Source organism: Syngnathus floridae, chromosome 18 (assembly GCF_059516105.1).
Source record: "Syngnathus floridae isolate MCC-2025c chromosome 18, RoL_Sflo_1.0, whole genome shotgun sequence".
Classification (NCBI taxonomy): Eukaryota; Metazoa; Chordata; class Actinopteri; order Syngnathiformes; family Syngnathidae; genus Syngnathus; species Syngnathus floridae.
In genome coordinates this window covers 3,719,314-3,738,436 of record NC_142430.1, presented here as the reverse complement: position 1 = coordinate 3,738,436, position 19,123 = coordinate 3,719,314, and the positions used below count along the sequence as shown (strand labels likewise).

The following is a 19,123-nucleotide window of genomic DNA, read 5'->3' as shown; positions in this document are numbered from 1 at the left end:
TTAGTTGTAAATGTATTTTTCTTGTTTTAATTAAATTTAAACTATTACATGATTTAACCCACTACATTACATTACTTAAACCGTTACATTAAATTACATTAGAATTAAATAAATGAAATTAACAAATAGAAATACATGTATAAATAATATTAATATACAAGCATATAAATATATACGTATAACTATAACTTTATTTTAATGTATTTCATTGTTTCAGTTGCGGCTCGGTGGCGCACTGGTTAGCACGTCGGCCTCACAGTTAGGAGGGTGCGAGTACGATTCCACCTCCGGCCCTCCCTGTGTGGAGTTTGCATGTTCTCCCCGGGCCCGCGTGGGTTTTCTCCGGGCACTCCGGTTTCCTCCCACATTCCAAAAACATGCTTGGTAGGCCGATTGAAGACTCCAAATTGTCCCTAGGTGTGAGTGTGAGTGCGATTGGTTGTCTGTCTCTGTGTGCCCTGCGATTGGCTGGCAACCAGTTCAGGGTGTCCCCCGCCTACTGCCCGATGACGGCTGGGTTAGGCTCCAGCACGCCCGCGACCCCCGTGGGGACTAAGCGGTTCAGAAAATGGATGGATGGATGTTTTAGTTGTAATTTTTTTCTTTTTTAAATTAAATTTAAACCATTATGGTTTAAACCATTACATTACATTACTTAAACCATTACATTAAATTACATTAGAATTAGATAAATGAAATAACAATAGAAATACAAATATAAATTTTAATATATTATGTATATATAAATGAATATGTATAACAATAACTTTATTTTAATTAATTTAATTATATTATTTTTGGATCCCTTTATTATTATTTTTTATTATTATTATTTTATTTAATGTAATTTAATGGTTTAAAGCATGTGCTTCAGACATTTACCACGAGATGGCGATAGAGCAATTCAAAATGTCCGTCCGCCATTAATTCATGGGTATCCAGTCCAGTGCATTGCGTCTATGCGTATTTTTGCCCCGCAACATGGTCCTCTCGCTGTGAAATGTGTTGATGGTGAACGGATCGTGATAAATTAGTTTGACCGGTTTCCATATCGGTCTAATGTATGCAAACTAGGTTATTTCACTCTCCCGTGTAAAATTTAATCCTGCATAAAAATTATGGCTAAAACGCGTTTTCCCTTTTTTGTCTTTTGGTTTTGTCCCCGCGCAGCCACCGTCTTACTTCCGGGTGTCATCCCGTTAGCTAGGCAGCACTGTTGAAGCTCGTCTTTTTTTCTTGATCAGGTGTAACAACACAAATCATCGTTTGATCGAGCTTTACGCTGATTTATGTGACGGCGCCGGCTGTTATGCTTCGTCACGATGGGGACTCTGCTTGCCAAAAAGAAGCAGACTCGAGTGACGGAACAAGACAAGGCCGTTTTGGTCAGTATATGCCCACTTGATGCATCCAATTAGCATCGGAAACAAAAGAACGTGGGATCACAGGCAAACTTGTGCAAATTGGCCCATGTCAATCACGGAAACATATCGTGATGGCCAGCTCGATTTATTGCGGATGACTGTTGGTAGGCTGAGACGTTTACACGAATGTTTTGCGTCTTTTCAGCAACTGAAACAGCAACGAGATAAACTGAGGCAGTACCAGAAGAAGATCGAGCTGCAGTTGGAGAAGGAACGACTGTTAGCCAAGCAGCTGCTGAAAAATGGAAGGAAAGAGTAAGTCCCAACTGGGGGGAAAGCACTCCACCAACTTTGGCACAGTGGATCTGCGCCTACCTGCTAATGACAGAAGCTACAATCACTATGGGGCAAGAAAGTCTAATTGGGATTTTGTCCCCAACCTCACAACGGTGCACCTATGTTGTCTTCCCCGGTCTTCTTGAACAAACACAGGCAGGAAATCAGTTGATTGTAAACAACCAGAGCCAAGCGTTTGGGTTTGATCAGCGAGGCTGCCACTCACATCAAGGCAAATGAAGTGTGAGTGAAGAGCAACGACACGTCTTTGACTTGGTGCTCTTCTACCCGATTGCAACAACGATGCACGCCAACGTGGGCCTTTCCCCTTTGGACTTTTTGTCCACTGCACTTACGACCCCAAACGGCAGCCTCGTCCATCCCAGCATGGCCACTGCGCAAAGCGGAAACGGCGCTGCGTTTCTAAGAGATTCTGACTTTTGTCCCCTTCAGTAAAGCGCTGCTGCTGCTGAAGAAGAAGCGCTACCAGGATCAATTGCTGGACAAGACGGACAACCAGATCAGCAACCTGGAGCGCATGGTGGGGCGGCCGTGACTGCGAGGCCACGCCCCCTTGGCTTGACCTCCCTCACCGTTGCTCCATCTTGATTGTGTTTCAGGTTCAGGACCTCGAGTTCGCCCAGATTGAGAAGAAGGTGATCGACGGCCTGCGCGTGGGGAACGAGTGCCTGAAGAAAATGCAGCAGGTTGGTCACGGCGCCATCACCAGCCCACAACATAAGTGGAGCTTCAAAGTGACGTCGGCGGCCAGCTGCCGTGTCGCTGCTATCGGCTCATTGTCGCAATGTGGGCTGCAAAACGTCATCTTTCTTGCAAGGTGATGTCCGTGGAAGAAGTGGAGCGCATCTTGGACGAGACGCAGGACGCCATCGAGTATCAAAGGGTGTGTGGGCGTGACTCTTTTGCTTTTTCTTCCTCATAAATGATCGGCTTAAAATATGAGCACTGTAAGTAACGCCCAATTTGTTTTGTGCAATCTTCCCCATTCAGCAAATCGACGAGATGTTGTCGGGCTCGTTGTCCCAGGATGATGAAGACGCCGTTCTGGCCGAGCTGGAGGCCATCACTCAGGTGCGTCGCCGCCGCCACAGCCGCTGCTATCTTGGCCTCATCGTTCTGATGCTGCTTTTTCTTTTCGGCGACCTCGCTCAGGAAGACGTGCTGCTTCCGGATGTCCCCTCGCACCAACTGCCCAACGCTCCCGAGGCTGCCGAGGAGAAAGCAGGTTTGTCTCGGGCGCCGTCTTCTGGCAGCACGATGCAAAAAGCCCCCCGAATGTTCTACGCCTAACCTGTTGTCATCTCCTTTAGCGACCGAACGTCCGAGGAAGAAGGCGGAAATGTTGGCCGCGTGAAGATGGAAAACTAATGACCTTCAGCTTCTCCACAACCTTGAGGGCCGAGCGTGAAGAGAATTTTTCCAAGAAGACCCATCATGCCCTGCAATTTGGAACCGCAACATTGCTAACGTTCCCGTTAGTACAATACAATAGACAAATTGTTTTTGTTGTGTTTTGCTTTAGTTTTTAATGGCGCCGATTTTAAAATAAAAGCAGACAGCAAGATGGAAGCATTTTTGTAAAACTTCCTCTGGTGTGAGAAGCTCCTTTATTGTGTCAGTAAAATCTGCTTTCCAAGCGTTTATCCTGCCACCGCTGCTGTTGTTTGTTTTGACCACTAGGGAGCAGCAAACGCTTGTTTTTTTTTTAGCATTTATTCATAAAAGGGGGAAACCAAAGAGCCGACTACTCCACGAACCTTCAAACGAGCGAGGGTGTTTGCAATATTAAATCCAAATAACAAATTACAAATATTGCAACTACGACAAGAGAAAAGGCAAGAACAATGATCAAAATTATATTTTGTAGCAAATTGGGAACGCAAAAAGCAGTTCTGAACGCCCTGAGGCGACATATCTGCGAGTAAGGTAACCAACCGCATGCCATAGCCGCCGACGCCAATGAATCACGCGCGTGGATGTGGAGTAGCGTGGCTGTGGGCGTGCGCACCCCCACGTCCTTCAGGTGACCTCAGTTATTTTTTTTTCTTTGGTGTATTTTTACCGCCTTTGTTTGAGCTGCTGGCTTGTGACGTCTGCGCCATGTCCAGCCAATCACACAAGTTTGCTTGCTTCAGCGCTGATTTGTGCGACGTCTGCGTTCGCGTGTCGTTTTGTGTGTTGCAGAAAAGGTGTGAGGACGCGACATCACATTGCGCTTGGGGGGGGAGGTCGTGTGCGCGTGCGCCCGTTGCGTAAATGGGTGCTCCGTCCATCTGATCGACGCAGTGCAGTGGGCGTGGCCAGAGGCGCAGCGTTGACTGACGCCATTAAGGGAAAATAAGAATGAAAAAGAATGCCCTGTAGTGACTCGCGACTTCCCCGCCGGAACTAGATCAATTCCACTACTGAAAATCCGAACATACGTCGGAGCGTCAGAGTTGGTAGCTTGGAGCCGTTGGAGTGAATCGGCGTCGGCTCCTACGTCATCAGCGTCCCCCTCTCCCAGGATCCGCGAAGGCGGCGCCGTCCGCCTCTGCAAGCGCCGCCCGCGTGCAAGCACGCGTGGGTTCGCAGGTACGCTGTCGTGGAAACTTTGCTATAAAAGAGCACATGCAGAGACATACGTCTCACCAGCAAACATGTCCAGAACCGACGAAGTCCACCGGATCACCGAGAACGTCTACAAGGTAACCCGCGCGTGCACGCACGGAGACACAAGCACACGACGTTAATTTATGATGGATAATTGATTAATCATTTCTATTTTTTTTTACACTTTTTTTGTTTGTTTTACACATCGCGAGCACCTTTCTCGTATCGGTAATAGCAAACTTTGTGTCTATCTCTAACCTCGAGGTCTTTGCGAGTGTTGTCATTTTATATTCGTGTGTTTGTCCGTTCCATGAACGCAACGGTGTCCTTGTCCACACGTCGGGGCACTTTTGGGCTTGTTGTGCATGCGAGAGTGCACACATTAGTTTTGGGGTCCATCAAAGGAAAGAACATTCGTGTGCAATACCCGCATAGTGGATTATTATTATTTTTTTCATTTGTAAAAGAAAATCTCCAGTGTGATTAGATTTTGAGGCTGATGCGTCCAGCCCAGCTCCGGCACCATTTGCCAAGTTACGCGCTGCATGCGCGCCATCCCGCGCATTTACTCATGGTGTGTGTGTCTGTGTGTGTGTCCGTGTAGGCTGACCCACTGAGTCATGATGATGATGATGATGATGATGATGATGATGATGATGATGATGATGATGATGATGATGATGATGATGATGGGAGTTGCGTGCGTTGGAGGAGGTTATGTTGTTGTTATTGTTGGGACAGAAAGACAAACAGACCAACAGCATCTGCGTTTCCTTGCAGTGCCACTCGGAATGCCAGCATGCCACCCCTCTACACACACTGATAGTGCACTTTGGTGTTGGCTTAGCTGTGATAAAATGATCCCCCAAACAATAAAGCTGACTTTGACTTTGACAATTGCCCCACGAACTCCTCCCAGCCTCCCATCTCATCCATACCCCCACCAGTTTACGATGGCACCACTTGGCTGTGCAGCAATTTGCAGCCCGACATGAAGCCAACCTGCTGCTCTTTATGTAAGCGCTGACTCACCACACACACGCGCACACACACACACACACACACACACACACACACACACACACACACACACACACACACACACACACACACACACACACACACACACACATGAGCCCCATGCACCCCCTCTCCTTACATAAGAAAAGATTCCGCCACACATACGTTTGCCCTACTTTTGTTCTGCTTGCATGTCACCTGAATGTTTGCCGTTCTTTTCAGTCCGGGAATTCTCAAAACTCCCTTTCAGTACATTTTCACATGTATTTGGAGAAACAATGCAGTGCATTTTATGCCCCCCCCTTTCCATTTGGCTGATTTAACATGCAAACGCAGCAACACCAAGCTTATCCAAGTCCAACTCGTGCTGCTATCGGCTGCTTTGCAAGTCACCCAACCTGTGATGTCACACTGCGCTCAACTGGACCTCAAACAAGTGTCTAAAACTAATTAGCAGTTGCAGCGGGTGATTGCTCAAGGTCGGACACTTGTGCAACTCTTCTTACTCTGTGTGTGTGTGTGTGTGTGTGTGTGTGTGTGTGTGTGTGTGTGTGTGTGTGTGAGTGCCTGTGTGTGCGTGCGTGCGTGGCCCATTAAAGTGCCGCTTGCGTGTCGCCATGATGAGATTTTTGTTGCCAGTCGCGCTCGCTCACTCAGCGACTAACGCCACGCGTGTTGTCGCCCGCTGCAGTCCATCATGGAGCAGTTTAACCCGTGCCTGAAGAACTTTGTGGCCATGGGCAAAAGCTACGAGAAAGCGCTGACCAGTGAGTATGCTGCTCTCTCTGTCCCTCCTTCTGTGTGTCTGTGTTGGAATGTCGTACACCTTCTCGTTTGTCTTTCCATCCATCCGTCGTCCTCCTTTCACCTCATGCTTGGTCCGCTTCCTTCGGAGTCGGTCGGGACCCCAAAGTTTCATGACCAAGGGAGAGTTTTTCGCTCTTTTGAAGCACGCAAACTCAAACCATAAGATACGCGTCACAATGTTATGAAGAAGTCGGTAGGAGACATTCACGAAACGTTGCCGGGGGGGGCGGCAAGTAGGCCAGACGGCGTCATGAGGCTTGTGAAACGGGAGCAGGGCAGCGTCGAACGGAGGACGGAGTAGTAACTCGTCGATTCGCTCTCCAAAAGATGCAAAGGGCGTACTCATGCAGTCAATGCTTCCATAGCATTTGTGACTTGGACATGAGTTGTTGGTGGATAACGGAACCTCGCGTGCAGTTTTTTAGGGCGAGTAGACAAGCAGTCGCCGGAGATGACGGCTGTGGACTTTTTCCATATTTGCAGGTGTCACGTCCGCGGCAAAGGGCTACTTCCACGCTCTGATGCAGATGGGCGAGGTGGCCGGCGACAGCCGAGGCGCCAAGGAGCTCGGTGAGTCCTCGCGCCAGCCGGCCGGCGGGCTGCGGCGAGGCGCCTCGGTCGGGGTTTGCGTCCGCACGACTTGAGAGTGCAGCGTCAGGTCACAGCGCTCACCGGCGCCTCTTCAGCGGCTTGCCGTCGACTCGTGGTTTCATTGTTGGACCTCCACTTAGGGAATGTCTGACAATGGTGGTCAATCTTCTTCCTCCATCTGTATGGCAGCTAGCGTAGTGCCCCTCAGTGGCCAAAGAGGCACATCGCAATTCAATTGCAGCGTGCTGGATTCGCTACAATACAACTCAGTTTTTTGGGAACACTTATGTTTTTTGAGGGGGGGGGCAGAGTGGATGCCATTTCCAAGGGGGGAAGCCATCACATGATGTTGGCGAGGCGTGTTGTCACAGCTGATGACGAATGAGCGACGCCGCCTCCTCACCTTCGTCGTCTCGGGCGCCTCGGCCCCCGCTCGCTCTCTCTCTCCACTGACAAAAGATGTCGGCTGCTAAAAATAGACGAGCGGAGCTTCTCTGGAAGAGGAGGAGGGTGGACGCTGCTGCTGTGTGGCTTCCGCCGGGGCAACCAAATATGGTCGTGAGGGGAAGGTGAGGCGAGGCCAGAGGCTCCCGCTGCACTTCCGCTTGCAAAAGACGAAAATCAACAAAAGGGCCGCTGCCGCCGCTCGCCATCCGCCCACAATGGTTGCCACGTTCTTTTCAGTATATGCGAGTCAAACCAATGTCAATCGTGTGCGCGTGCGAAAAGCGTTTGAGAGGTCACGGGGTCACGTTGAATGTCATTGTCGCCGGTCACGCAACCGTGACGCGCTTCAGTCGCACCGAGACAGAAAAATAAGTCGACGATGTCGGCTGGACTTTCCCGTTGGCATCGTCCCGGTGTTTCCTAACAAGTGGCGCAAAAAATCCTTTTCTAAAATATTTTTTCTGTTTTTGTGTTTTCAACATGGTGCACATTCAGAAGACACAGCATGTAGGTAACGCATGCACGCACGCCCGTGTCATGCCGCACTATGTGCTTCATGTGGCTTCTTGTCATCTTCATCATCATTCATCCGGCTCATCCTGCTCCATGGTGGTGGTGCTTGTGGTGGCCCCAAACTTGGTCTAATGGCGCTTGTGTGCTCTGCTGCAGGGGAGGTCCTCTTGCAGATGGCCGAAGTGCACCGCCGGATCCAGATCCAGCTGGAGGAGATGGTGAAAGCGCCACTCGGGTCGCGTGAGCCTAAGGTTCCCATCCCAAACTCGGCTTGACCTTTTCTTTGTTCCTTTGCAGCTCAAGTCGTTTCACAACGAGCTGCTGACCGAGCTGGAGAAGAAAGTGCAGATGGACGCTCGCTACCTCAACGTAAGCAAGCGCTCGCCCACTTTGCACGTCTGCCGGCCGCTGACTGGTGCTGCCCCCGCAGGCGGCGCTCAAGAAGTACCAGACGGAGCACAGGAGCAAAGGGGAGAGTTTGGAAAAGTGCCAGAACGAACTCAAGAAGCTGCGGCGCAAAAGTCAGAGTGGAAAGACGCTCGCCAAGCACGGCGGCGACAAGGATGCGCAGGTTAGCGGCGCAAAACACGCTTTCATGTGCTTACACGCTTTGCGCTACGTCAAGATTGCCGACCCATCCGGCCGAGTAGGCTCCACTTTCCTTTCAAATTGCCAAGCACGCTGACGCTGACCCACTTATGTGTGCGTGGGCAGGAAACTGTGATGGAGACAGGAAGCACATAAAGCAATGATGTAACACTCGAGAGTTCCCTGACTGCGTTGTCATAGCGACCAGTCTGACAGGAAACCCTCCAACATTGAGCGAGCATCTTGGGCCTTTTTACAGCCACTTTTGCTTTGTTGTCCTGCCGGCAGATGAGCGGGACCGTGCTGGAGGCGGGCGCCAAAACATTGGTCGGACCTCCACAACTGGCGGCGCTCCGAAGCGGCGGTGGCGGCCCACAGGTGGCGCTGGATTCACTCACTACAAATTCACTTCTTGTGTAAATTTGCAAGGAGGAATGTTGAAGGTGTTTGTCACATGTCGTCGCAGAGGTTGATGGAAGGCGGCGCCGAACACTACCAGCAGTGGTCCGAGTCCCAAGTAGCAGCGGAGGCGGCGGGCCCGCCCCATGGCAAGACGTCCTACTCCAACACGCTGCCTATACGCAAGGCGGCGCCCGCCAGTAGCAAGACCTTGCTGGGTAAGGCGACATGTGCTTCCTGTCACACACCTGCCCATCAAGGTCACGTGACATAAGAAAAGAAGATTTGTTCTTGTCCGCCAGCGGAGCCTCGCACGCTGCCACGCTCCAGCTCGATGGCGGTGGGCCTGGAGAAGAAGAAGCGAGGCGGGCGGACGGCACGGGTGCGGGCCCTCTTCTCGCACGCGGCCGGCGACAACGGCACGCTGCTCAGCTTCCAGCAAGGCGACGCTGTCACTCTGCTGGTGCCCGAGGCCCGTGACGGCTGGCACTACGGCGAGAACGAGAAGACGCGCATGTGAGTGCCGGGCCACCGCTGGCGCTCTGGAGTTCTTACCGCCGCAGCATTGACATTTTGCTCTCGCGACCCTCAGGCGGGGCTGGTTCCCCTTCTCATACACGCGTGTCATCTCAGAGGACGACGCAGATGACCGACTGCCTTTTCACAGGCAAGTTCATCCACCGCTAAAGGGCGGCGCCTGTCTGGCTTCATGTCTTCAAGTGTCATGTGACGTTCCTCTGACTTGCTTACGTGATGGTGCTGAAACGCGTGCGGTATGCTCAGCTTCCATCCCGGGCGGAGCTGCAGCACAGGAAACCTTCTGGACAGAGGCACTAGCGCCGTCGTCACCTTCGCCGACCACCATGTCCGCCCGTCGGCCAGACGGCCACGCCCCTACGGCCTCGCCGTGCAGGTGCAAAACACACACACGTCACGTCACACACTCAACCGAATAAAAAGTCATGTCATCAGGACAGTCAAATGTGATGCCTGATGATGATGTCACCTTTCATAAGGGGCAAAAGTAGGCCTGCTGCGGAGTTGCATAAATGCTTGTGGAGGATTTGTGTGAGTGGGGGCGCTTGTTAGGTGCGTAGGAGACCGCAGTGACACACGTCAGCCTCAGCAAGCGACTGACAAAGACGCTTATGCAAGGAAGCACCAACGTTTCCGTTTCAGCCGTTTTTGACACTTGCGTTCATTTGCTGCCCTCTAGCGGCGAGCGGCGCCATTGCAGTCTGACCCTCTTCTCCATGATGGATGGATGGATTTCTTGATTGTTGCGCTCTGTCCTCACGTCTCGTTCCTCGTTGTTTGTTTTTACTGGCAGGTGCAGCCAGCGGCGGAGCAGAACGATCTGGCGTTCCGTTTCGCCAGCAGGTGAGCAACTGCTGCAGCCTGCCGACAAACATTGATTCACCAAATGACATTTGACTTTTGTGATTTCTTGTGTGTGTGCAGTGCTTCGGAAGTCAAACTCATTTCCACAGTGTGAAAACGGACAGATAAAGCAAGCGAGCGAGCTGCTGACTGACGAGAGGAACATGCCCAGTGTGCATCTCTGCACACGTATGTGGAGAATTGAAATGTTTGTCCTCTCCGGGCACTTTAGGAACGGTGTGCCGGATGACTTTCTCACTTTGATGCTGTCTGCTGACATTCTTCTCCACTTTGCCATCCCGTCCACTTAGCAACGTGTGTGGCCTCCATGACTACTTCCATGATTACGTCGAGTATATTTCTTGACATGTTGCCGTATAGCTGCAATATTATTGATGTATTTATTTTGCTATGAAAGGCGAATGGCGCTTCCTTTTAAGAGGAAATGCATGCTTTGAAGGCAGAAAATGTGCAACGCTGACTTCAGCTTCAGCAAATATATCAATTCAATAAAAAATTAGCAAAAGAAGCGGTGCAGTCTGTCAATCCAAAGAAGTCACGTTTATTCCGGCTGAGACGGCCGGGAGGAAGGCCGCCCTCATTGTCCAAATGATGCTTCAAGTGACAAAAGAGTCCAAGCGTGTCACTTGTATTGCGGCAGTCAGTCCACAGGAATCCGTTCTTTGTCCCCGTAGCTCGCATCAAGCGTGCCCACCCCCCTAAAGCCTTTTGACATGCATGACCCCCCAAAGGTCGCCATCTGCCAGCTTTACTTGTGATGTGCAGCTGGCCAGAAACTTTCTCCTCCTCCTTCTCCCCCTCTCAACACATCCTGTGGGTTTCCTTGAGGAACATAATGTCACAGAGCTTTTCCAATGAGGTTTCAAGAGTATGCATAGCACCTTCTGGCAAGTGACAGCGGAGACGGGATGTGCCTTCCTGGTTTTATTGGGTCTCACTGCAGCCTTTGATACGGTGAAAAATCATTCCCATTCACTCCCATTGTATCCTAAAATAACCATGAAGAAGATAAAGATAACCAAATCGCGAGTCACTCGTAACCACCCCCACTTGTAGGCGCAACAACATTAACCAATCACAAGCAGAAACGGGAGACGAATACCAAGGTGCGTAGCCAATAGGCTACCAGAAGAGGCGGGACTAACGGGGTTTTAGTGAAGAGATGTTGGCTTTCAGTGTTTGACTTTCGCTCTTACTTCGCCCCAGTTGACAGACGAAGCGCGTCGATCGTCCCCCATCAAGTGGACCTTTTCCGATATTTTTCATCGGAGAGTTTCTTCCGATGTGCTGCTGCTTTACACACGCTCAAGTAAGTTTGTGTGATGTTTTTCGGACGCGAACGAACGTTAGCTTGCCCCGTGTTAGCTTCTTCATGTTTTGGAGGAAAAAAACATGGAAAACATGTCCAGCGGAAAGCTTTCTAATCTCTTCTCAATTTGGTCGCTTCACGACACTGCGAGCTCGTTGTTGTCGTTGGGAGCATTTTGTCATTTTAGCATCATACAGGCTGACGGACTCGATTGTTTTTGTTTTCCAGCACGTTGCGTTTATATTTCGCCACGTTCCGCTTTCACGTTGGATTTACCGTGACTGGTTTGCAATTCTATCACGTCTAAGAGGGATTATGGAGGTGTTTGACATCCAACTGCTGCAGTAAAGGCTTGTTTCAAATCGCCCAAAAAGTCGCGAGTGGTCCATTGAGACATCGCACTTGACTCCTCTCCGATTGGCAGAATATATGCTGATTGTCAGGCCTTAATGCAACAAAGATATAAATTAGAGGCAGCATACTGAACTGTTTAACAAAGGAGTTTATCCATTTGCATTTTTTACAGAACAGCAATTTCCGTGTGCAAAAAAAAAAGCATTAACTGGTGCGTTTCTCTTTGGGTTTAGACATCTGCTTTTCATCGGCAACGGGATCACTAAGGTGAGTGGACTTTTCTTTCCTGGAAGCAGAAGGCAAAGGTGGCTTTTGTTGTTGGTCGTCATGGTGATGAGACTTGCTTTGTTGTTGTGAATGACCCGCATGTCGTCTTGTCCCTAGGTGTCGAGTGAAGGATGCACGCGACGCGAAGCCCCTCGTCCATTTCGGCCACACCTCCAGGGGACGCCCTGGACCTCAGCTTGTCCGGCTCGCATCTCTCCTTCTCCAAAAGACCAGGCACCGGCGTGTCACCCGCCGGGAAGTTGTTGGCCCGTTCAGTGTCGGTGTCGGCACCGTGCGAGGCCCGAGGGAAATGCAACAGCCTGGTGAGGAGCCGCCACTGCCACACAATGAAAACCTGCGCCCGGGTTCTGGTGAAAACGTGCGTCCTGTCTCTGCAGGGTGACAGCGTGGCGAGCCCTCGCTCGGTCAAGAACCTGCGGCGTTCCAACAGCACCACGCACGTCAACCAGCAGCCACACTTTGCGCTCAGGTACCAAGATGTTTGGCAACAAAAAAATGCAAGAATAGCGTCAGTCACGCTGGCACAATACGATGCAGCTGCGCAGGCTTGTTTTGTGCGGGCTCCCAGGGGACGGTCGGGACCTTGGGGTCAGGTTACCCGGGGCCGCCCCCACCCAAACAAGAAGAGCGTGTGCCTATTGTCCGGCATCTGTTCACACCAGAAGCCCGGGCGGCTGTCTTCGAGTCCTGGAATGTGCAACCTGAACAGCTTGCATTTGGGCAGCCGTGCTTCCAGCTCCTCCCCCTCCGGTGAAATGTGAGGTTTACATTCTGTGTGTGTGTTGCAGTCCAGACCACCAGAGCGGTGACTACCTGACTGTGTTGGACAATGGCGCCGACGGCCGAAAGAAACCGGATGGAACCACTTGGAACATCTTGGTATGGTGCAACGCACGCAAGCACACGGCGCCTTGTTGTCAAGCGCTTTTGCCTTTGCCGCGACTTCAGGATGAGCAGCCTCGGGCAGCGGGCGCTGTCGCCGCAGACCCACCCGCCGGCATAAAGGGACGAGACCCCGCCGCATCCTTCACTGCCAACAATAGGTTGGTTTTGCTCTCCAAAGCCTTCGGATCATCTCAAAGGCTCAACTTCTCCTCTCGGTCAGGAGCAACAAGGGCGGCGTGGGTAACGCCGTCACCGCCATCCTGCACAACAACCACGGCGACAAGCCGTTGACGCCCAAAAGCTCCAACCAGAGGCCGCCCTTCAAGTAGGTACTGGACAGGCGGATGGCTGGGCGATGAGCTACGGGACTCCAGCTGCTTTTTTTTTGTCTTTCAGCAACCTCCTGAAGGCCAACGCCAATGACGACGTCTCTCTGGAGAGCGGCTCCCTCACCAAGTCCCAGAAGAACTTCTCCGCTGCGTCGGGCAACAACAAAAGTCCCGCCGGGCCCGGCAGCCCGCTCCTGCAGCGCCGGAACCAGGTCTCAGAGGAGGAGGCCGAAAGGTAGCGCCGTTTGTTTTTTCCGAAAAAGAAGGAATTTGCATTTACCGACCTGTAAATATTGTGACCCGAACGTTGCAGGTTCATCCAGCAGGTCAACCAGGCAGCCGTCACCATCCAGCGCTGGTACAGACGTCACGCAGGGCGGCGCCGTGCCAACCGTGCGGCGCTGCGCCATATCCTGGACACCAAACGCAAGGTCCGCTCTGGTCCGCCTCACAATGCGGAGGGGCGCATTAAAGTCCGTGCTTAAAGTTGCTGCGTCAGCAGGAGTGGCAGGCGCGAGTCAAGGCCGAGAGTCACCTGGAGACGGTGCCGGACCAGCGCAAGCTGATTCGGGAAGAAAAAGCTCGCCAGGCGCGCCTCGCTGCTAGTCAGGTCACCGCCAACGTTTCAGAGAGCAATTCTTGATGGCTTTGTTTATTTCTTGTTCTTTTCAACAACGTATCATTCATGCTTTGGATCAGCAGGAAGGAAATCAATTCAGCAATTACTGAATTTTTCTTGCGCTCAAGGCCTTGCACTAATGTTTCCCCCTGGTGGTCAGTGTAGGGGCTGCAGCAGAAAAGAACACAGCATCTTCAGCATCCTTCTCATCTTCATGGAGCTCATCATCAGCATCAGGGTGCCGAGGTGGATGAAGAGCAGCGGAGGCCGGGCGGCGCCCCGCCGGCCAAGAGTTTCCCAAGCCGCGCGTCTCCGGCCGACAGCGTCAACTTGTCGCCAACGCATGCCAAAGCCAACAACACAGGTGGCCCACTTTGCTTCTTCCAGACGTGTGAGAGAGAACGTGCATGCGAGAGAGATGTGTCTCACACGTCGACATGCTGTGCTCCGATGCGGGCAGACTTTCATGCCAAGGTGACGGGCGACTTGAGCCAAGGGAGCTTCGGGGCGCTGTCGCCGGCGTTGTCCAATCGCAGACGCTCGCTGTGTGCGCAGGTATCACAGCTCCTCCCTCTCGCGCGGCTTTCTGCGCTCACTGTGCTTCTCACTCGTTTTGTCCTCGCAGGAGCGCGGCGGTGGAGCAGAGCAAGATGACTATGTCGAGGGGAAGTCGATACGTCAGGCGAGACCCCGCTTGTCTTGCCTGACGCTCCTTGAGCCCGACCCTTGTGATGTACGTGCACCCTCTCCAGGTTTAGCCCAAAAAGAAAATCCGGGCCCTTGAGAATATCTAGCATTGATTAGTTCCATTGATCCATCAGCCGGGCGCCAAGCTTTCACTGGCCGCCAGAAGTCCTGCTTCGCCTCCCGGCATGGGCCCCAGCTCCACGGCAGACGTCAAGACCAAGAAGGCGCAAGAATTTGCCGAGCTGTCCTGTTTCCGAGTGGTTTCGCCCTCCTTGTCCAGTCGCGGAGGCTCCCGCTGCTCCCAGGTGATCGAGCATCTTCGCGTGCGTTGGTGCGTGCAAAGAGCCGCCATTTCTCAAAGCGGCCATGTTTGCCAGGAGCATCCTCGCGGGCGTTTGAGCGGCGGCGGCGACGACCGCTCCTGCGCCGCGTCCAAGTCCACCCTCAACGACCTGCTGGACACGCTCAAACTGCTGGAGGAGGAACCCGAGCACCTCTCTCAGCCCAAATCCTACAACAAAGACAAATACGCTTGGATGGAGCAGGTGAGCAAAATGGCCGCCGGCGAAGCGGGGCCGACCTCCCCACAGTTCTTAGTCTAATCAAAAATTATCCTTCGAAGGACGGCGATGCAGACTCGCTGACGGCCGACAACCTGGAGCGTCACGTCCAGCTCAGCTTACCGGTGGCGGCAGACGGGGCGGCGTTGCTGTCGGAGGCCAAGCTGCAGAGCATCATGAACTTCCTGGACGAGATGGAGAAGTCGGAGCAAGAGCGTCCGCGCTCCACCAGCTCGCACAGAGAGGTTGGCCACCCTCGCTCGCGTCCCACCTCGGCTGTCTCTGTCGTGCTGATTGCCATTTTGTGCGCGTGCAGGTAGCGTTTTTGGAGGAGGAGGAGGCGCCGGCGCTGGACCTGGCCTCAGCCACCGCCGCCCAAGTGTCCGGCTCCATCATGAGGATCAAAATGGAGCTGGAGGAGAAGAAGCGTGTGGTGGAAATGCTGCAGAGTGCGCTGGTGGGGACCCGTCCGGCGCCCACCCACCCGGGCTTGTGCCGGGCGGGCGCTGGCTGGCCTTCACCGTCCACCTTTTCTTCTGCGTCAGGCCCAGCAGAGGGAGCTGACGGTGCAGCACGTGAAGGAGACGGAGAAGGAACTGAGCCGGAACCTTCAGCTGCAGAGGAACCAGTACGAGGCCACAGTGCAGAGACACCTCACCTTCATCGACCAGGTAGGCGGGCAGGCGAACGAAACGCTGCCGCGTGGCCCGGCATAACCTCCCCAACGTTTGTCCTCAGCTCATCGGCGACAAAAAAGCACTGAGCGAGCGATGCGAGAGCGTCATCGCCGAGCTCAAGCTGGTGGACCACAAATACACCAAGAAGATCTCGCAGATGCAGGAGCAGCACGAAATGGTGAGCGCCCCCTGGCTGCCGGAGGCCCTTTGGGCATTTTGCTACAAGTGGTTTTCACCGCCACGCGCCCATCTTCTTTTCTTCTTTATTTTAACGGCCTCTTCCTCTTTTTCCTCGTAATCGTCACTGCCGCCGTCACTGAGGCTGCGTCTCCTTTCCCGCCTCAGGTTTGGCAAATCCTGGGCCCGCTATGCGAGGTAACGCCTCTTCTGCTCCTCCTTATTCTGTTTCCCTTCGCTCATTTGTCCCGCGCACCGGCCCTCCTGCCGGATGCTCGCTGCGCACGTGAGTCTTCATCATCATCATCACCTTGGCTGATTCTTCATGCTCACACTGCTCCTCTCATGTGGCGTTACTTGTCTCTCACTCATGCACGCACACGCCGGCCACGCCGCCACCATCTTCCTCTCTGGTGGCAGCGTCTGGTCTTTATCTAGTCTTTTCATATTCTTTTGTCCCTTCCTCCTCTCCAGGAGATCAAGAAGCTGAAGCAGCTGATGAGTGTCACGGAGAAGATCCGGAGGGAGAAATGGATCGATGAGAAAACCAAGAAGATCAAAGAGATCACAGTCAAAGGTACGGTGAAAAAGGGAAGAGGCACGCCGCTCTCTCGCCCGTCCGTCCACTCTCATCCTAGGGGTCCCGCTCAGGTTTGGAGCCTGAGATCCAGAAGCTGATCTCCAAGCACAAGCAGGAGCTGAAGAAGCTGCGCACGCTCCACGAGGCCGAGCTGCTGCACGCCGAGGAGCGCAGCGCCGAGCGCTGCGCCCGCCAGTGTGAGGAACTGCGGCAGCAGCTAGAGAGCGAAAAGGAGGAGCAGTGCCGCAGGGAGCGCGACTTGGCCCGCCGACACTTTGAGAAGCAGCTTCAAGAGGAGGAGCTCTCCCTCCAGCAGCACAGGAAACGCGTGCACAGGGAGCTGGCCGAAGAGAAGGAGCGGCTAACGCAGCAGGCGGCCAGGTAGGAAGGCCAACTGAGGCCGACTGAGGCCGAGCGAGGCCGGGCCCGCATTCAAAGAGCACCGCCGTCCATCCGTGCGCAGGCAGCGCTCAGAGATGGAGGAGCTGCGTCAGCGCATGGAGGAAAACTCCAGCGTGGCCGGACGGGTCTTCAGGGAGGAGCTGGACAAAAGCAGAGAGGAGCAGGAGAGGAGGCACCAGGTGGGGAGCGCCGGGCCGAGCCCACGTGCACTTGGATGCTGCCTCCGGCTCCAAGTAAAAGCGCACATTTGTGACCGAGGCGGAGCTGAAGAAGCTGCAGGAGCGTTTTGCACAGGAGAAGATGGGCTGGGAGGAGGAATACAGGAAGAAGCAGGTGAGACATGCGGAGGGGGGCGGCTCCCGAGGGCCGCGTCTCGCTGATGGCGTGCACGCCTGTTAGGAGGCGGGGCTTCTCAGGCACGAGCGTCAGCTGCGAGAGGAGCTGCGGCAGGAGCGCGACAAAGAGATACAGCTGGCCATCTGGACACTGGAGGAGGAGACCAACCGGGACAAGGAGGAGTGCGAGCGGGTTGCTCACAACAGGTAGGTGACTCCAGGCTGGTGGGGAAATGTTTTGGACCAAAACAAAAAATTCTCGTTTACCGTGCTCAGGGTGACTCGTGTGCGGGAGACGTACGAGGTGGAGCTGAAGGAGCTAGAGCGCTCTTTGCGAGAGGCACTGGACAAGCAGCAAGAGCTGCGGAAGCAACATGCCGACGCGCTGCAACAAGTGGACGTGCTCAAGGAGGCGCTGCAGCACAAGGAGCAAGACTTGCTCGTCGTCACGCAAGTAAGAAAGTCTGCCAATCGTCCCCACAACTCTACCTCAACTCGTCCACAACTTACGTCTTTCCTCTTTGCGTGGAGAACCGGGACCGGCTGCTAGAGGAGCGCCACGGGCTGGCCTCGGCCGTCCGGCAGGAGTTCAGCGCCCGGCTGCTGCTGGCCGGGGAGGAGGCGCAGAAGGCCAGGGCCGAGGCGGAGGAGGCGCGCAGCGCGCTGCGGGCCGAGGTGGACAAGCTCACCAAGGAGAAGGAAGACGAGCTCCACCAGGTGCACTGCCGGTGAGCTAGCACAAGCTTTGGCTTCATTTGCCGTCCTTCTTGTCTTTCCTGCTTGAATACGACGACTGAGATCGAGTCCAAAGCGGCTTCACTTGAGTCCATTTTGTTGCAAAACGTTTTAAAAGCTTCTTCAGATGTCCGTATTTGACAAACGATGCCTTGCTCGTCTGCAGAGTCAAGTCGGCCATCTTGAAGAAGGACGAAGCAGTGGGTGCTCTGCGGCGGCAGCATGAGGTGAGTGGCGGCTGGAGCAGGATGCCGCCTGGCCTGGACCCGCCGCGGGCTGACGGAGGGTGACCATAAACGCTGCGTTTTGCTGTCGCCCACTAGGCCGCCCTGAAGAGGGCTGAGCGTCTGGAGGCCTTGTGGGAGGAGCAAAGGAGGCAGCTGATGGAGAAATGATGCCACTGCAAAGTACTCATCAGACACGTGCCGATGATGAATGACCACCAGTCCACTGCTGTAGGCGCCGTCCGCCAAAATTGAGGTCAAAGTGCAAGGCGAGAGCTTGCCCGTATTGGTCTTCACGGCCAGCACTTTGACGTCAGTCACCCGACACCCGAGATGGCCGCCGTTATCCCAGCACCGTGTTGAGACGGGAAGGAAAGAAAATTTGTGGACGTAAAGTGACGGGCAGGAAGGAGCAGCCACAACTGAGCTCTCCTGCTCTCTGGCCCCACCCCCTCCCAGGCAACAATGCTTCCAGATCTTTTCCAGATGTTTTTTGAGCCAGCCCGTGCAGGCCCGTGCAGGCCCACGCCCCCGAGGAGAAGCTCAGCCAATGTTTTCAAGAAGGAGAAGAGGACGTGTCGGCAAGGACGGCGTGGCCATCGAGGCGTGCCAGCGAGGACCGAGAAGAATGTGTGGACGCGAAAGAAAAAAGTTGAAGGTGGCGGGGGCGCAAAACAAACGGCGCCAGCTCGGGCTGATGTCTTTACGTTCAATCGCTATTTATTGGGGTGGGGTTGCCTGAGCTCCCTGCTCTCTCTTTGGGCCCATTGACATTTGCTCAGCCCCCGTTTTCAATTAAAACTACATTTTTCCTTTTTCTATTTGGTCCATTTGTTCCGTGACTTCCTGCGCCAATGTTGAGTCAACAGAGACGTCGCATGTG

General features: G+C 53.5%; 3 protein-coding genes across 10 annotated transcripts; all 3 read left to right on the top strand.

Moving 5' to 3' along the window:
- The first annotated feature begins 1,163 nt into the window (after positions 1-1,163).
- chmp6b (charged multivesicular body protein 6b) lies at positions 1,164-3,308 on the top strand. Its single transcript, XM_088359193.1, has 8 exons — positions 1,164-1,385; positions 1,570-1,679; positions 2,154-2,241; positions 2,321-2,407; positions 2,539-2,604; positions 2,712-2,792; positions 2,874-2,946; positions 3,032-3,308. Exons 1-8 carry the CDS (start codon positions 1,323-1,325, stop codon positions 3,073-3,075), a joined length of 612 nt encoding a protein of 203 aa, XP_088215319.1. The 5' UTR covers positions 1,164-1,322; the 3' UTR covers positions 3,076-3,308.
- Positions 3,309-4,056: 748 nt separating this feature from the next.
- LOC148382257 (BAR/IMD domain-containing adapter protein 2-like) lies at positions 4,057-10,587 on the top strand. 4 transcript variants are annotated; one of them, XM_088359191.1, is made up of 13 exons: positions 4,057-4,408; positions 6,025-6,100; positions 6,624-6,710; positions 7,848-7,909; positions 7,989-8,060; positions 8,122-8,262; positions 8,568-8,657; positions 8,746-8,896; positions 8,981-9,194; positions 9,271-9,345; positions 9,462-9,591; positions 10,009-10,058; positions 10,140-10,587. In XM_088359191.1, exons 1-13 carry the CDS (start codon positions 4,361-4,363, stop codon positions 10,171-10,173), a joined length of 1,230 nt encoding a protein of 409 aa, XP_088215317.1. In that variant the 5' UTR covers positions 4,057-4,360; the 3' UTR covers positions 10,174-10,587. The 4 variants fall into 4 exon arrangements, with proteins under 4 accessions (XP_088215317.1, XP_088215315.1, XP_088215314.1 ...); XM_088359188.1 differs by lacking the exon at positions 4,057-4,408 and adding an exon at positions 4,990-5,329; XM_088359189.1 differs by lacking the exon at positions 6,624-6,710 and having other exon boundaries at positions 4,220-4,408.
- Positions 10,588-11,208: 621 nt separating this feature from the next.
- On the top strand, positions 11,209-19,059 carry cep131 (centrosomal protein 131). 5 transcript variants are annotated; one of them, XM_088359186.1, is made up of 29 exons: positions 11,210-11,388; positions 11,976-12,009; positions 12,127-12,332; positions 12,408-12,499; positions 12,819-12,909; positions 12,979-13,073; positions 13,136-13,240; positions 13,312-13,479; positions 13,558-13,675; positions 13,747-13,854; positions 14,029-14,227; positions 14,324-14,418; positions 14,489-14,596; positions 14,685-14,855; positions 14,928-15,095; positions 15,173-15,355; positions 15,427-15,567; positions 15,656-15,781; positions 15,849-15,965; positions 16,133-16,162; positions 16,439-16,541; positions 16,616-16,925; positions 17,008-17,125; positions 17,205-17,279; positions 17,346-17,488; positions 17,558-17,735; positions 17,813-18,009; positions 18,183-18,243; positions 18,340-19,059. In XM_088359186.1, the coding sequence occupies exons 3-29, from the start codon at positions 12,141-12,143 to the stop codon at positions 18,409-18,411; spliced, it is 3,564 nt and encodes a 1,187-aa protein (XP_088215312.1). In that variant the 5' UTR covers positions 11,210-11,388; positions 11,976-12,009; positions 12,127-12,140; the 3' UTR covers positions 18,412-19,059. The 5 variants fall into 5 exon arrangements, with proteins under 5 accessions (XP_088215309.1, XP_088215307.1, XP_088215310.1 ...); XM_088359183.1 differs by having other exon boundaries at positions 11,209-11,388; positions 12,127-12,499; XM_088359181.1 differs by having other exon boundaries at positions 11,209-11,388; positions 12,127-12,499; positions 17,008-17,279.
- Positions 19,060-19,123: the final 64 nt, after the last annotated feature.

Coding starts and splice junctions, on each gene's coding strand:
- cep131 (XM_088359181.1), top strand. CDS start 12,141: ATGCACGCGACGCGAAGCCCCTCGTCCATTTCGGCCACACCTCCAGGG. Junction 16,542..16,615: donor CAAAGAGATCACAGTCAAAG/GTACGGTGAAAA, acceptor GGTCCCGCTCAG/GTTTGGAGCCTGAGATCCAG. Junction 16,926..17,007: donor CTAACGCAGCAGGCGGCCAG/GTAGGAAGGCCA, acceptor ATCCGTGCGCAG/GCAGCGCTCAGAGATGGAGG.
- chmp6b (XM_088359193.1), top strand. CDS start 1,323: ATGGGGACTCTGCTTGCCAAAAAGAAGCAGACTCGAGTGACGGAACAA. Junction 1,680..2,153: donor CTGAAAAATGGAAGGAAAGA/GTAAGTCCCAAC, acceptor TGTCCCCTTCAG/TAAAGCGCTGCTGCTGCTGA. Junction 2,605..2,711: donor ACGCCATCGAGTATCAAAGG/GTGTGTGGGCGT, acceptor TTCCCCATTCAG/CAAATCGACGAGATGTTGTC.
- LOC148382257 (XM_088359191.1), top strand. CDS start 4,361: ATGTCCAGAACCGACGAAGTCCACCGGATCACCGAGAACGTCTACAAG. Junction 8,263..8,567: donor GCGGCGACAAGGATGCGCAG/GTTAGCGGCGCA, acceptor TCCTGCCGGCAG/ATGAGCGGGACCGTGCTGGA. Junction 9,346..9,461: donor GACCGACTGCCTTTTCACAG/GCAAGTTCATCC, acceptor CGGTATGCTCAG/CTTCCATCCCGGGCGGAGCT.